The sequence below is a fragment of the Microtus pennsylvanicus genome, chromosome 3 (assembly GCF_037038515.1).
Source record: "Microtus pennsylvanicus isolate mMicPen1 chromosome 3, mMicPen1.hap1, whole genome shotgun sequence".
Lineage (NCBI taxonomy): Eukaryota > Metazoa > Chordata > Mammalia > Rodentia > Cricetidae > Microtus > Microtus pennsylvanicus.
Window position 1 is genome coordinate 71,834,315 of NC_134581.1, and position 13,094 is coordinate 71,847,408.

The window sequence follows — 13,094 nt, forward strand, 5'->3', positions numbered from 1 at the left end:
CCACCTGGCCGAACATTTCTTTTAAGTGTTTCTCAGCCATTTGTGTTTCATTTTTAAAGAACTCTGCTTAGTTCTGTATCCCATTTTAAAATTTGTTTTCTTGGTGCCCAGTTGTCTTTTTTTAGTTATTTTTATATCTTAGATACTAACCCTCTATCGGATGTGCCTGATATAATGGTGTCCTTTATAAATAAATAAAATTTTAAATTAAATATATAAATAAATAAGAAGCACACATCAACTTCTGGCCTCTACGTACACATACACATGCACACATGCATATGCTCTACACACGTGTACGCACAAAAACATGAAAAGGAGAACACATCGGTCAGACATTTATGACCTTAATGTAATCAATTCCAGGTTTCTTCTGTGTTCTGCCATAAAGATAAGGTCTTAGCCACATGCTGTGTCACTGCTGTGGCTGGGGACAAGGGCATGAAGTGTCTACTTCCAAACCCCTTGGTTCAGGTGCTCCATTTGTCACTGTACCAGCCAGCCAGGGTCGGGATGAAAATTCAAAGTAAAGCACCCCCAGCCCAGAGCCTGACATTTTAGCGGCACTCTGAAAGCACAAATCATTTCCTTTCCCATCAACTCCTGTGGCTTGGAAGCAGCAAGAGCTGGAAGCTGGTAGGGCTGGCACCTGTTTGCAGCCAGCTGCCTTCTCAGCAGCGACCGGGCAGCAGAGGGAGCACTTCCTTCCAGGAATGTTCTGAGTCTAGGGAAGCCATTCGGATATGCACTTGGGTTGAGGAATATTAATACTAAAATTAAGGTTTCTGGATTTTTTTTGTTCACAAAAATATCAAATGACAAATTTATTAAATGTATAAAGGAACAATTGAGGAAATTGCAGCGCACAGCATCTATCTGTGCTCTATGCGCTACCGTACAGTTCCCGAGCTTCGAGCAAGGGGCTGGAGGTTGAAACACACAAAGACTCACACAGAGACAGAGACACGAACCAATAGTCACTGGTAAGACGCCCTCTATTCAATAGCACCCTGAAGGCTTATATACCCAACAGTCAGGTGGGCCAACAGGTGAAAACCTTATCCTCTGATCCTCAATGCCAAGGCAACAGTGCTCATGAAGCAGAGCTGGTAAACAACTTTGACACAGGTTTCAGTAACTCAAATCAGAAGGAAAGCAAAGATCACTAGCAAGGAAGAGCAGCTGGAGGCCAGGACTCCAAATGGTCCCAACAGGAAATTTTAAAAAATAGCCACAAACCTAACATTAATATAACAATGATTAACACTGTGTTAAAAAACACAGAGATGGGGGAAGTTAATATTTATTTTACATGTATGGGTGTCTTGCAAGATTGTGTGTCTGCGTGTCACCTGCATGGCTGGTGCTCAGGACAGCCAGAAGAGGGTGTCAGATCCCCTGGAACTGGAGTTACAATAAACAGTTGTGAATTGTCCTGTGGATGGTAAGAATCAAACCCAGGTTCTCTGGAAGAGCAGCCAGTTTCATGTCCATAACTGCTAAGCCATCCTCACAGCCAGAGAAGACTTTTTCAGGACAGTGAAACTGCATTCTCTATGCTCTGCACGATGCAGTTGTCTCCTTTCAGTTCAGGACTTCAGGCTCCGCTCGGCTTCCTGTCAGCTATGAGATGGGACAGCACTTTTCTCACCCTTGCCCACCACCATTTTATGTCATGGAAATTTCTTCTACAGGCTGAAGAGATGGCTCAGCAGTTAAGAACACTGGATCTTGCACAGGACCCAGGTTCAATTCACAGCACCCAAAAGGCAGCTCACAATCATCCAGAACTCCAGTTCTAGGGGACCCAGTGATCTCTTATTGCCTCCTCAGGTGCACCTACAAACATGAGGCAAAACACTCACACACATGAAATAAATCTTTTTCTTTATTTGTTTCTCTGTGTAGCCCTGGCTGTCCTGGAACTTGCTTTCTATACCAGGCTGGCGTTGAACTCACAGAGTTCTACCTGCCTCTGCCTCCTAAGTGCTGGGATTAAAGGCATGTGCTACTATCCCCTGGCTAAAATAAATCTTTTTCTTATACTTTTAAAAAATTTGTTTATTTATTAAGTGTATACAATATTCTGTCTGCATAATAGAAGAGGAAACCTGATCAAATTACAGATGGTTGTGAGCCACCATATGGTTGCTGGGACTTGAACTCAGAACCTCTGGAAGAGCAGCCAGTGCTCTTAACCTCTGAGCCATCTCTCTAGCCCCTATACTTTTTTTTTTAAGTCAGTGTTTTAATGCGGTGAAGATTGCCCTTGAACTATTAGCCAAGATGACTTTGAACTTCTGATCCTCTTGTTGCTGCCTTCTGAATGCTAAGTTTGACCACATCTGTTATGTGGTGCTCAGTATGCAACCAAAGGCTTTGTTTGGTTAGGGTTTCTATTGCTGTGAAGAGACACCATGACTACGGCAACTCTTCTTTTTCTTTAACTTTCCTCTTTTTTTAAGTATGTCATATTCTTATTGAAAATGTTAGTCTATTATCCTAGCAACCATGCTCATTTACATTGTCAAGTCATATGCTGTAATGAGCCACTCTATGCAAGACCTCCCACACTGCACAGGAATTAGGGATTTACAGTGTTAAAGTCAAACATCTGAAGTTTTATAATGCTTTCTTTCAAACATAATGTGGGAATAGCTGACACTCTCTTTGTCACAGAAAAAGAAAATTAAGCAAAAGATGAATATGAAAACTCTGCTTACAAAAGCCTTCCAGTGGTCCCAAACATAGGATACATAAACAACTAAGGTTTACTGTGGAAATCTCAAATTCTCATGAGATGACTATACCAGACACTAGGGCCATGCTGATGTTTATTAATCATCAATGCAAACATTGTCTTCAGGATACCTGCAATGTTTCCACTTATGAGAACACCTGCAGGAAGAACTGTTGCTCACATCAAGCCAAGGTAGGAAGGAAACAGTGTGGTGGTATAATAAGGGTCCAAGACTACAGCAACTCTTACAAAAGAAAACATTAAATCGGGGCAGGCTTATAGTTCAGAGGTTTAGACCATTACCATCACGGTGGGAAGCATGGTGCATATTATAGGCAGACATGGTGCTTGGAGAGGTAGCCGAGAGTTCTTGTAGCGTGAATTCCAATTGGTCTTAATAAAAACCCTGAGTGAGATCTAGGGGTTAATGCTGAAAGACCAGAGAAACAGAGAGTAGCTAGCCACTAGTTCTTGCCTCTACTCAATCATCAGACCAAAGTGGCAATCCTGTCCCTACACATCCTCAGACTGAATGCTGTCTCTATGAAACCTCAGAGTGAATCCTGAGTTCCTCTCTCCACCCAACCACATCACTTCCCTTCTCCACCTCCCTAGTGCTAAGATTAAAGGTGTGAGCCGCCACCGGGTGGCTCTGTTTCTCTTCTAGACTGATTCAATCTCGTGTAGCCCAGGCTGGCCTTGAACTCACAGAGTTCTGCTTCTGTCCCCCAAGTGCTGAGATTAAAGGTGTGTGGCACCACTGCCTGGCCTCTATGGCTAACTAGTGTGGCTAGTTCCACACTCTGATCTTCAGGCAAGCTTTATTTGTTAAAGCATAAACAAGTTATCAGCACAAGTTCTACATCTGGATTGGCAGGCAGCAGGAAGAGAGAGTGACAGTGGGCCTGCCTTGAGCATCTGAAACCTCAACACCCCCCCTCCCCCGACATACTTCCTCCAACAAGGCCACACCTCCTAATAGTGTCACTCCCTGTGGGCCTATGAGGGTCATTTTCATTCAAACCACCATGCTGTATATGTGTATATGTAGTATGTGTGTGCCTGGTGCCTATGGAGGCCAGAAGACAGTGTTGGGATCCCCTGGAACCTATTTACAGACAGTTGTGAACTGCCATGTGGGTGCTGGGAAGTGAACCCAGATCCTCTGGAAGAGCAGCTTGCTCTCTTAACTACCAAGTCATCTCTCCAGCCTCAACATCACTTTAAAATGACTCTTGTATTAACCAACATGTATAAGTATTAACAAGTTTCAATGGATGTTCTAAAATAAATCTTTCTATATAGTAACCTCAAAAATAGATAAAATCTGGGGCTGGAGAGATGGCTCAGTGGTTAAGAGCATTGCCTGCTCTTCCAAAGGTCCTGAGTTCAATTCCCGGCAACCACATAGTGGCTCACAACCATCTGTAATGAGGTCTGGTGCCCTCTTCTGGGCTGCAGACATACAGACAGACTATTGTATACATAATAAATAAATAAATTTTCTTAAAAAAAAATAGATAAAATCTGATGAGTTCTGGGTCAAAGTCTATACATATTTTAAATTTTTAGTTATATTTATTCATATGTTTGTGCACATGTATAGAGGTCAGAGGACAACTTGTGGTCATCAGTTCTCTCCTCTTACAGTGTGAGTCCTTAGGCTTGAATTCAGGTTATCACACTGGACAGCAAGCACCTTAGCACCTTTACCCACTGAGCCATCTCACTTGCCCCATATATTTAAAAGTATACAAATGAAGTCACCTTGTCTTTGGGAAAGATCATGTCAAGGTGTACTTCCAGAACACCATTTTTGTAATCTCAGAGTCGGGGAGTGATTTTGACTCTCTGAATGTATTTATCAAATATAGTGACAGCTTACTCTATGGCTACTGGCCTCTCTCATGGGACCCTCCTTCAGAATTCATCCCCACATCTGATGCTGGCCACACCTCTAGCCCCAAACACTGCCAAATCCCTGACATCCGTCTCAGCTGCTGCACTGAAAACTAAGCCTGGAGTCCTCTGAAATCCTGAGACTGCCCACTCCAGCCTCCCAGGAAGTCATTCCAGCTCACCAGTCCCTGAGCTTACATCCCCTTCTGCAGAGGGCACAGCCATGGCCTGTAGTTTCCGTGGGGGAGTCCAGCTTGGAGGTCTGCTCCTCTCTGTTCTTGGCTGGGTGTTCTCTTGCATCACCACCATCCTTCCCCAGTGGAAAACTCTCAATCTGGACCTGAATGAAATGGAAACCTGGATCTCGGGACTCTGGGAGGCATGTGTGAGTCAGGAGGAAGCTGGCACTGTATGCAAAGCTTTCGAGTCCTTTCTGTCTCTGCCCCAAGAGCTACAGGTAGCCCGCATCCTCATGGTGGCTTCTCATGGGCTGGGACTGTTGGGACTTCTGCTTTCTGGCTATGGACTGGAATGCTTCCAGTTTCACAGGTCCAGAGGAGTTTTTAAGACTCGGCTGTGCCTTCTGGGAGGGGCTTTGGAGGCATCAGCTTCAGCCACTACCCTCTTTCCAGTCTCCTGGGTAGCCTATGCGACATTCCAAGACTTCTGGGATGACAGTGTCCCTGATATTGTGCCCCGGTGGGAGTTTGGAGATGCCCTGTTCCTGGGCTGGGCTGCTGGGCTTCTCCTAGCTCTGGGTGGACTTCTCCTTATCATCTCTGCTTGCCTGGGAAATGAAGAAGTAGCTTCTCCCTGGATGGCTGCAGCAACAGCTCCACCAGTCTGTGTTCCAGGAGAGGAATTTGATGGGTCCTTCCACCTCACAGGAAGACCGATGAACCAAGTCATCTAGAACTGGAGTCTTCCCAGAAATCTCTACAATAAAGGAATGCCAGTCGGCTCTTTTCGTAGGAGTGGTCACTATCTGATTTGTCAAAGGTCTCATTATCTTGGTGGTCTGGGTGCTTTACATGAGAATTAAAAATCAGGACAGTTCTTACAAACATATTTATCTCACTTGAAATTTTATTTACATAGAAGTGTTTTCAGCTGAGGGTAAGCGCTGCATGCTTGTGATTTCAGCACATGGGAAGCTGGGGGAAAAAAGAGAATTTAAGGTCAACCTTGGTGCATGGTGAAATTCTGTCTCAAACTTCCAGGGAAAAAAAAGTTGATCATGGTGGTTCTCACTTCTAATGTTAACATGCAGGAAGCTGAGCCAAGAGAAATGCCCTAAGTTAAAAGTCAGTCTAGGCTACTGTGTTGAAATAAAACAAAACAAACTCATAGTATTAATTATATATTTAATCACTTTGATTATTTTATTAAGGAAGATACAAAGTCACCAGAGATAATCTGGTATGAAGAGACATTGCATGTTTAGCTAGAAATGTTGGTGATGTGTTGGCAAAAAATGAATTATTGGCCCACATGTAGCATGGGAGTCTTCAGGTGTGTGACTTGAATCATAAATCTCTGCTGCCTGTAGCTGAGCAGGGCTCCTGAAGGGCACAGCTTTGCTTTGTTTCTGATTCATCATAAGGCTGTGATGGTCCCAGGTTTCTCCCTAAAAGTGATCATCCCTGTGAGTGAGTAGCAAGCTGCCCAACCTTTCGGATTCGTCCAGGACTCAGTACATCCACAGTGAAAACTAGCAAATTCATAAGCACGTTGAGACAAACTGGTCACTCTAGGATAGTTGTGCCTGAGGCAGACTTGTGTGCACAAAGAATTCTCAGTTCCACAAAAATGTCTTTACCATATGCTTCAAAAGCACACTGTAACTCTTTTTTCAGGGAAGGGGATTTGTTCCAATAGATAGAGTGCCTGCTTGCCTCGCACACAGGAAGTCCTGGGTCTATTATCAGAACTACTTAAGGGCAGATGTGATGGTGAGTGCCTGTGATGCTACCTAGCATCTGGAAGGAGGAGGCAAACTCAAGGCCAGCCCAGGCTACTTGAGACCTTGTTAAAGACAGAGAGGAGGGAGAAGGGAGAGGGAGACAGACAAAGACACACACACACACACACAGAGAGAGAGAGAGAGAGAGAGAGAGGGAGGGAGGGAGGGAGGGAGGGAGAGAGAGAGAGAGAGAGAGAGAGAGAGAGAGAGAGAGAGAGAGAGAGAGTTCATTGTTACTATATTATTTGGGGCTGGGGAGATAGTTTAGTTGTTGGAGCATCCGCCTAACATGTAAGACCTTGGATTTGATCTCCAACACCATAGAATAAACACATTTGTCAAGGCAGCGTAAGTCAGCATCCCTTTTTCTTTTTTCTTTTGGTTTTCCGAGACATGGTTTCTCTGTGTAACAGTCCTTGAACTGAGATCCACCTGCCTCTGCCTCCCGAGCGCTGGGATTACAGGTGTGCACCACCACTGGAAGGCCACCAGCATCCTTTTTCAAAAAGCCATTTCCCCAGGCTGACAAGAGGATTCAGTGACTAAGGCACTTGCCACCAAGCCTGATAACCTGAGTTTGACCCCCCAGAATGCACATAAAGCTAAGAACTCACTCCACAAAGTTGCCCTCTGGCCTGCACCACTGCTCCAACATCGTAAGTGCACAATAACAATACATAAGTGGCGCACACCTTTAATCCCAGCACTTGGGAGGCAGAGGCAGGCGGATCTCTGTGAGTTCGAGACCAGCCTGGTCCACAAGAGCTAGTTCCAGGACAGGCTCCAAAGCCACAGAGAAACCCTGTCTCGAAAAACCAAAAAAAAAAAATGTTTACAAAAGAAATGGGTGTGGTTGTGCACGCCTTGAATCCCAACACTCAAGAAGGAGAGGCAGGTGGTGACTATCAGTTCAAGGCTGAGCAGGGCTACAGACAGAGACTTTGTCTTAGAAAAGAAGAGGGAGAGAAGGTGGGAAGGAGGGACACCCCCTCCCAGAAAATGGAGACCACATAAGTGTAACTTCACTTCAACAACGTTTCCCTTCCTGGGTCCCTGGGAGTGTGAGCTCTCTGGAAAGGTCCTTTCCCTTTGATGTGTGCTTCTCTATGAATAAGCACTGACATCTACAGAGGCAAACATCAGGAGGGAACTAACCCTCTGACTAGAGTGTGTACTTCACAGCTTATTCTGTCCTTAGTCAATCAGAAAACTACTTCTGATGACTGTTTTTCAGCTATCCTTTTTCTCAACAGGTCCAAAGTTTGGTGGGCCAAGCATCAGCAAGAGGTGAGGCTCAAAGATCCAAGGATTTCCTGGTCCCTAGAGTGTCTGCTTCACAGAGCCACCACTCACCTATCTGATCATTTATTTTCTCCTCTAACAAATATTTATAAGTACTCACCATGTTCCAGGTACTGTGCTGGGAAGCAACTGAAAAATAAGACAAACTGTATCCAGGGGCCTCGTTCAAAGAACACAGACATTAAAATAAAATCACTCAAATCACCGGGTGGTGGCACACACCTCTTACCCTAGCACTTCAGAGGCAGAGGCAGGGGGATCTCTGAGTTTGAGGCAGCCTGGTCTACAGAGTGAGCTCCAGGACAGCCAGGGCTACACAGAGAAACAGTCTCAAAACCCCGGGGTTGGGGGGGGTAGTAAAACCACACAAATCAATGTAACACCACACAGTTCAAGATGACACAGCAGGAGGGAAGAGAAGTCTTCAGAGCCACAGCTGGGCACCCCAAAGAAGTGGCAACTGTAGAAAGGTAGGGGTGAAATTCAACATGAAGAGCAAGAGGACAAGGCTGACAGTGCAGGAAGGCGTTAGACCTTGCAGCACCCTCGGGTTCATGATAAAGATGCTGTCACCTTTCTCAGCATCACAGGAAGCGACCGATGGAGCACCAGGCCTGGTAGAGAACTCAGCCCTCCAACTGCAGCCTTTCAGATAGGCTTGTCCCCATCACACAATTGGCTGGGGCTTAAGAGCTTTCAAACTCTTGAGAGGCTTCTGGAAGAGCTTGAAAGGTCGTTGGACCAGAAGAGCAGCTAGAACTATCCATGTTGTTAACAAGGGGGGAATGAGGCAGCACACCTGGGGCAGTAAGTAGCTAAGTCAAGATTTGACATTAAGGATGCCTCTCTGAACCCCATCCTGTTTCACCACTGGAAGGGCACCTACACAACCCACCACACCCAAAGACTCACATTGAAAATCCTCCTTCACACTGTTTACCCAATCAGGGTCTTTGCAGACAGCTGGTTCACCTGCGCCTGCTGGTGGCTTTCTGGTCCCTCATCTTAATCCCATGTTTGCAGGTGTTGATGACATTTATCGTCAGCATTCAATTACAGCTTTCTCTGTAGAGAAAATATCCTGTCTCCTCACTCTCCTTTTGAAGGACACAACGGCATGGGCTAAGGAGAAAGGCTGCTGCTTGACATGTAATAGCATGAACAGCGTGTCATTCCCAGGAGACTCCAGCTACCCCTGAATGGACTGTCCACCACAATGCCATGATCTTTACCCACCTGTTTTGAGGACCAAATGAGAGTTAAAAACAGAACTAATTAAATCTTTAACAAGGAATTTTCTCACAAGCTTGTAAATTGTTGTAATTTAAAACACTTCTTGGGCCACTGATGTGTCTCTGTAGGAACTACTTGCCTGACACTGCTGAGGCCCTGGGTTCAATCCCCAGTAGGACACCTTTCCCCTTAAAAAAAAAAAACCTATGAAATTTTACATGGAAAGATTAAAAATCCATGTTTGATGTCTAAAGTCGTTTTGAAAGGCTGATCTAAAACTCCCTATGTAGTTGAGAAGCCCCCTGCCACCATCTCTAGAGTGGTCTCAGGCTTTAAACCAGATGTCTGTGCTGTCATGGAAGGAACTTCTCACCTAAAGCACATTAAGAATTCTGCATCAACTGTAGAGCCATGGAGGCCTTAGGACCCAGGAGGCTCGGCTTCTAGGATATTCTTCTTGTGGCCAAGAAGCTAGCAAAGGTCTGAAAGATGGTCTTTCATCCTGTAGCCCTTGCTAATTGCTTCCTTGTCTGTTTAATGTATCCACCTTTCTTAAAATATGTAGGGTAAAAATGAGCTTTAATGATTCCACCTTTTTCCCCCTAATTATTTGAAGTGCTAGGACTTGTACACAGGATCCTAAGCATGCAAGTTAAATCATCAAGTCTCCTGTTTTTGGTAATTTCTGTTGATTTGTTTGTTTTTGAGACAGTTTCTCTGTGTAGCTCTGGCAGTCATGGAACTCACTCCGTAGGCCAGGTTGACCTTGAACTCACAGAGATCTGCCTGCCTCTACTTCCCAAGTGCTGGGATTAAAGGTGTGCACCACCATCACCCGGCAATTAGTTCGAAAAGGAGCTAACCGATTTCCATCTCACCACGTCTTCACAGCACATACTGAGGTAAACACCGTGCTCAAACACTTCCCTCTCTCACACTGGCTTTGTCCTCTTCTCATTCTCTCACCCTCAGCATCCTTATCCCCAAATCTTTAAAAATGCTAAAGTAACTGGGATGTCCCATCACAGCTGCTCAGGAAGCTGAAGTCAGAAGACTGGACTTCTAGGTGAACATAGAACAAAGATTCTGTCTCAAGAGGCAAGAGCCTGTGAGATGCTTTAGTGGGTGAAGACACTACACAACCTGAGTGCATTCCTGAAAACTTGCAAAACGGAAGGAAAACACCAACTCCCACAGGTTGTCTCTGGCCCCCACAGCATATTACGGTACATATATACACACCAGCTAAATAAATACAATAAAAAAGTTTTAAAATTACATTAGAAACATTTTAAGCTAGGAGCAGTAGCTTATAGTGTAACCCCAAAATATGGGGGGGGGGTGACAGCTGCAAGTTCAGGGCAAACCTGGGCTGCATGGTATGTTCCAGCTGGCCCGCTGCAGATAAGACCCAGTGTCAAAAAAATAAAAAAAAAGTTAAGAGCCAATAAAAACACAGAAACATTCTAAGCCATAGCTTAAGAGCTGTTAAAAAGTTACTTGGTGATACAAGCCTGTAGTCTTAGTACTTGGGAGGCAGACAGTAAAGATCAGAGTTTGAGAACAAACTAGGCTACATGAGTCTCTCAAAGACAAACATCAACAGCAAAATCATACTCCGTGAATCTCAGAAAGACAGGGGTATACAAAAAGGTAGCCAGCTACACAAGATTGAGAAATTGCGTGTCAGTACTCCCTCTAGTGATCAGGCTGATCTAAATAATGCAGACTACTCAGCCATTGCAGGTGTGTATTGGGGGTGGGGTGGGTAGAGACAGGGCAAAGGGTTGAGTGGCTAGGAGCACTTGCTAACCCAGCGGTTATCAATCTTCCTGATACTGAGACCCTTTAATACAGTTCCTCATGTTGTGGTGATCCCCAACCATAAAATCATTTTCATTGCTACTTCATAACTGATTTTGATAGTTATGTATCATAATGTGAATATCTGTGCTTTCCTATGGTCTTAGGTGACCTCTGTGAAAGGGTCATCCAATCCCCAGAAGGGTTGACTCACAGGCTGAGAAACACTGTGCTAGCTCGAGTTTGGTTCCCAGCATATAGCAGGTGGCTGATAACTCCAGCTACAGGGAATCCAACACATCTTCTGGCCTCTGTGGGCTCTTGCACACGTGGGATATGCATACATATAAATAAAAACAAACTTTTAAAAAAAGAATGAGGTGAACAGAGAATCCCTCATCCCCTCTCCCATTTTTAAAAAAAAATCATAAATGCTATGGAGTCCACTCATTTCAAAATGGGAAACATAGATTTAAAAAAAAAAGCCATACTACACACCAAAGGTAAAACAAATACTTTTATTGCACATTTATAAAATCTGCATAGTTGTGTTGTTTTCTTCCCTCCCATGATTTCTCCACTGATCCTTAAAATTTGGCTAAAACATGAGTTTCCAATTAAAAGTTCTTTAAAAATGGATTTCTCTCTACATATACACACAGATAAATGTTCTTTTCTTTATACAAATTCACATCCCTTATTTTCTAAAAAGAGAGATAAGAGAAGAGAATCAAAATGTTCTTTTAGGGCAAGGTATCTAGCCTTAAACACCTGCTTTAGACAATTTTCAAATTTTTGCTTAATTTTGATTACTAACTATTAAAATGTTTCCTGTGCAGCTTCCCAGTACCACTGGGCTGACAGTCCATGATGCTTTCTTCCCTTTCACTCAGGACTGAACGTGAAGTTTCCTGATTTATCTAAAATATATACAGACCAAAAGGGGAGGCTGCTCTTCCTGGCTTTGCAGTGCAGCCTCAGGTTCCACCCACGTGTGGAAGGAAGGACTCATCAGTGCCCCCTCCATCACTGTCAAGAGCCACGCAAGAATTCTATTACCAATCTCTGATAGGTAGGGATTTTAAATGTCACCTGAACTTGACAAAATAAGTAATAACTGCTCCTCCAGTTCAGTTCTGATGAGTCACCCTTCTGCTGCCAGAAATACTGGTGACTCAAGGGCAATTTAAAAAGTGACATGAGGCTTATAGAAACCCAAGTGTTATGGGAGATTAAAAAGGCAATTCAGGTCTTCTGGGATAATTCAAAACTATAATGCACTGGCCTTCTTCAGTGAAGTAGCTCTCATGATTCTGTACCTAAATGTGCACTTTATCCTTAATCCCTTTAAACACACACCATGACAGGGGTGAGGGTCTGAACCTTGCTCAGCCACCCAGTCCCCGTCTCCAGCAGAATCTGCAACAACAGACTGCTGTGTAACAGCAGGTGACCAGAGACCAGGCTGAGTCTGGGCCGAGGGACCTATTTCACTGTCACTGTTGAAACTCCTTGAATGGACTCCATGACAGCTGCAAACCGGCTGCAAAGGTCATAGGGGGAATTCGGTCTAATAGTTGGAGGCTCTTTCAAGATGATGATTTCCGCAGAAGGATCTAGAAGTCTGGGTAGAAACTCCCCTAAGCACAGCTGCAGATTTTCTGTAGAGAGAAAATGGATGGTTATGTACAAAGCTAAAGAGATCTTAGTGGAAACTAAGAAGCCTGCAGCTATACAGGAGGGCCTTCAAGCAGCCAACCTCTAGCTCCACAGCATGCATCCTGCTGCAGCTAACAGAGAGGATGCCTTTGAGACTCCGCCTCTCACTGTAGCTGAAAGCCCACATAGGGCTGCATAACTGAGTGTATGTCCATGCCTGTTTATATGGGGGGGGGGGGAGGTTGTCATGAAAACTTTGGCAGCACTAAGAGCAAACATGTAATGGTGACTCCACTGAGGACTTGGTTCTAAACACACAATGTGCATTCAATCCAGTCAATGCCAACACATGCTGCCAAACTTGCCCTTTATAGAAACATTAAAATTTAATCACAGAAAATACTTTTTAAACATTTTCCTACCATTATTTGATGTATGTAGTATCAAATTAGGTTACCTCTGGATTGGATTGGACGTAGTAAGGTGCTTGATTTT

General features: G+C 44.3%; 2 protein-coding genes across 13 annotated transcripts in view; one reads left to right on the plus strand and one right to left on the minus strand.

The window, feature by feature from the left end:
* The first annotated feature begins 4,862 nt into the window (after positions 1–4,862).
* On the plus strand, positions 4,863–5,552 carry Cldn25 (claudin 25). Its single transcript, XM_075967798.1, has one exon. It carries the CDS (start codon positions 4,863–4,865, stop codon positions 5,550–5,552), a length of 690 nt encoding a protein of 229 aa, XP_075823913.1.
* A 5,887-nt stretch (positions 5,553–11,439) lies between these two features.
* Usp28 (ubiquitin specific peptidase 28) overlaps positions 11,440–13,094 on the minus strand; it is a 63,223-nt gene continuing 61,568 nt past the window's right edge. For all 12 annotated transcript variants that reach the window (XM_075966007.1, XM_075966005.1, XM_075966001.1 and 9 more), the window contains one exon: positions 11,440–12,601. In XM_075966007.1, the coding sequence (XP_075822122.1) occupies positions 12,426–12,601 (176 nt within the window). In that variant the 3' untranslated portion in view covers positions 11,440–12,425. The remainder of the gene's footprint in view (positions 12,602–13,094) is intronic.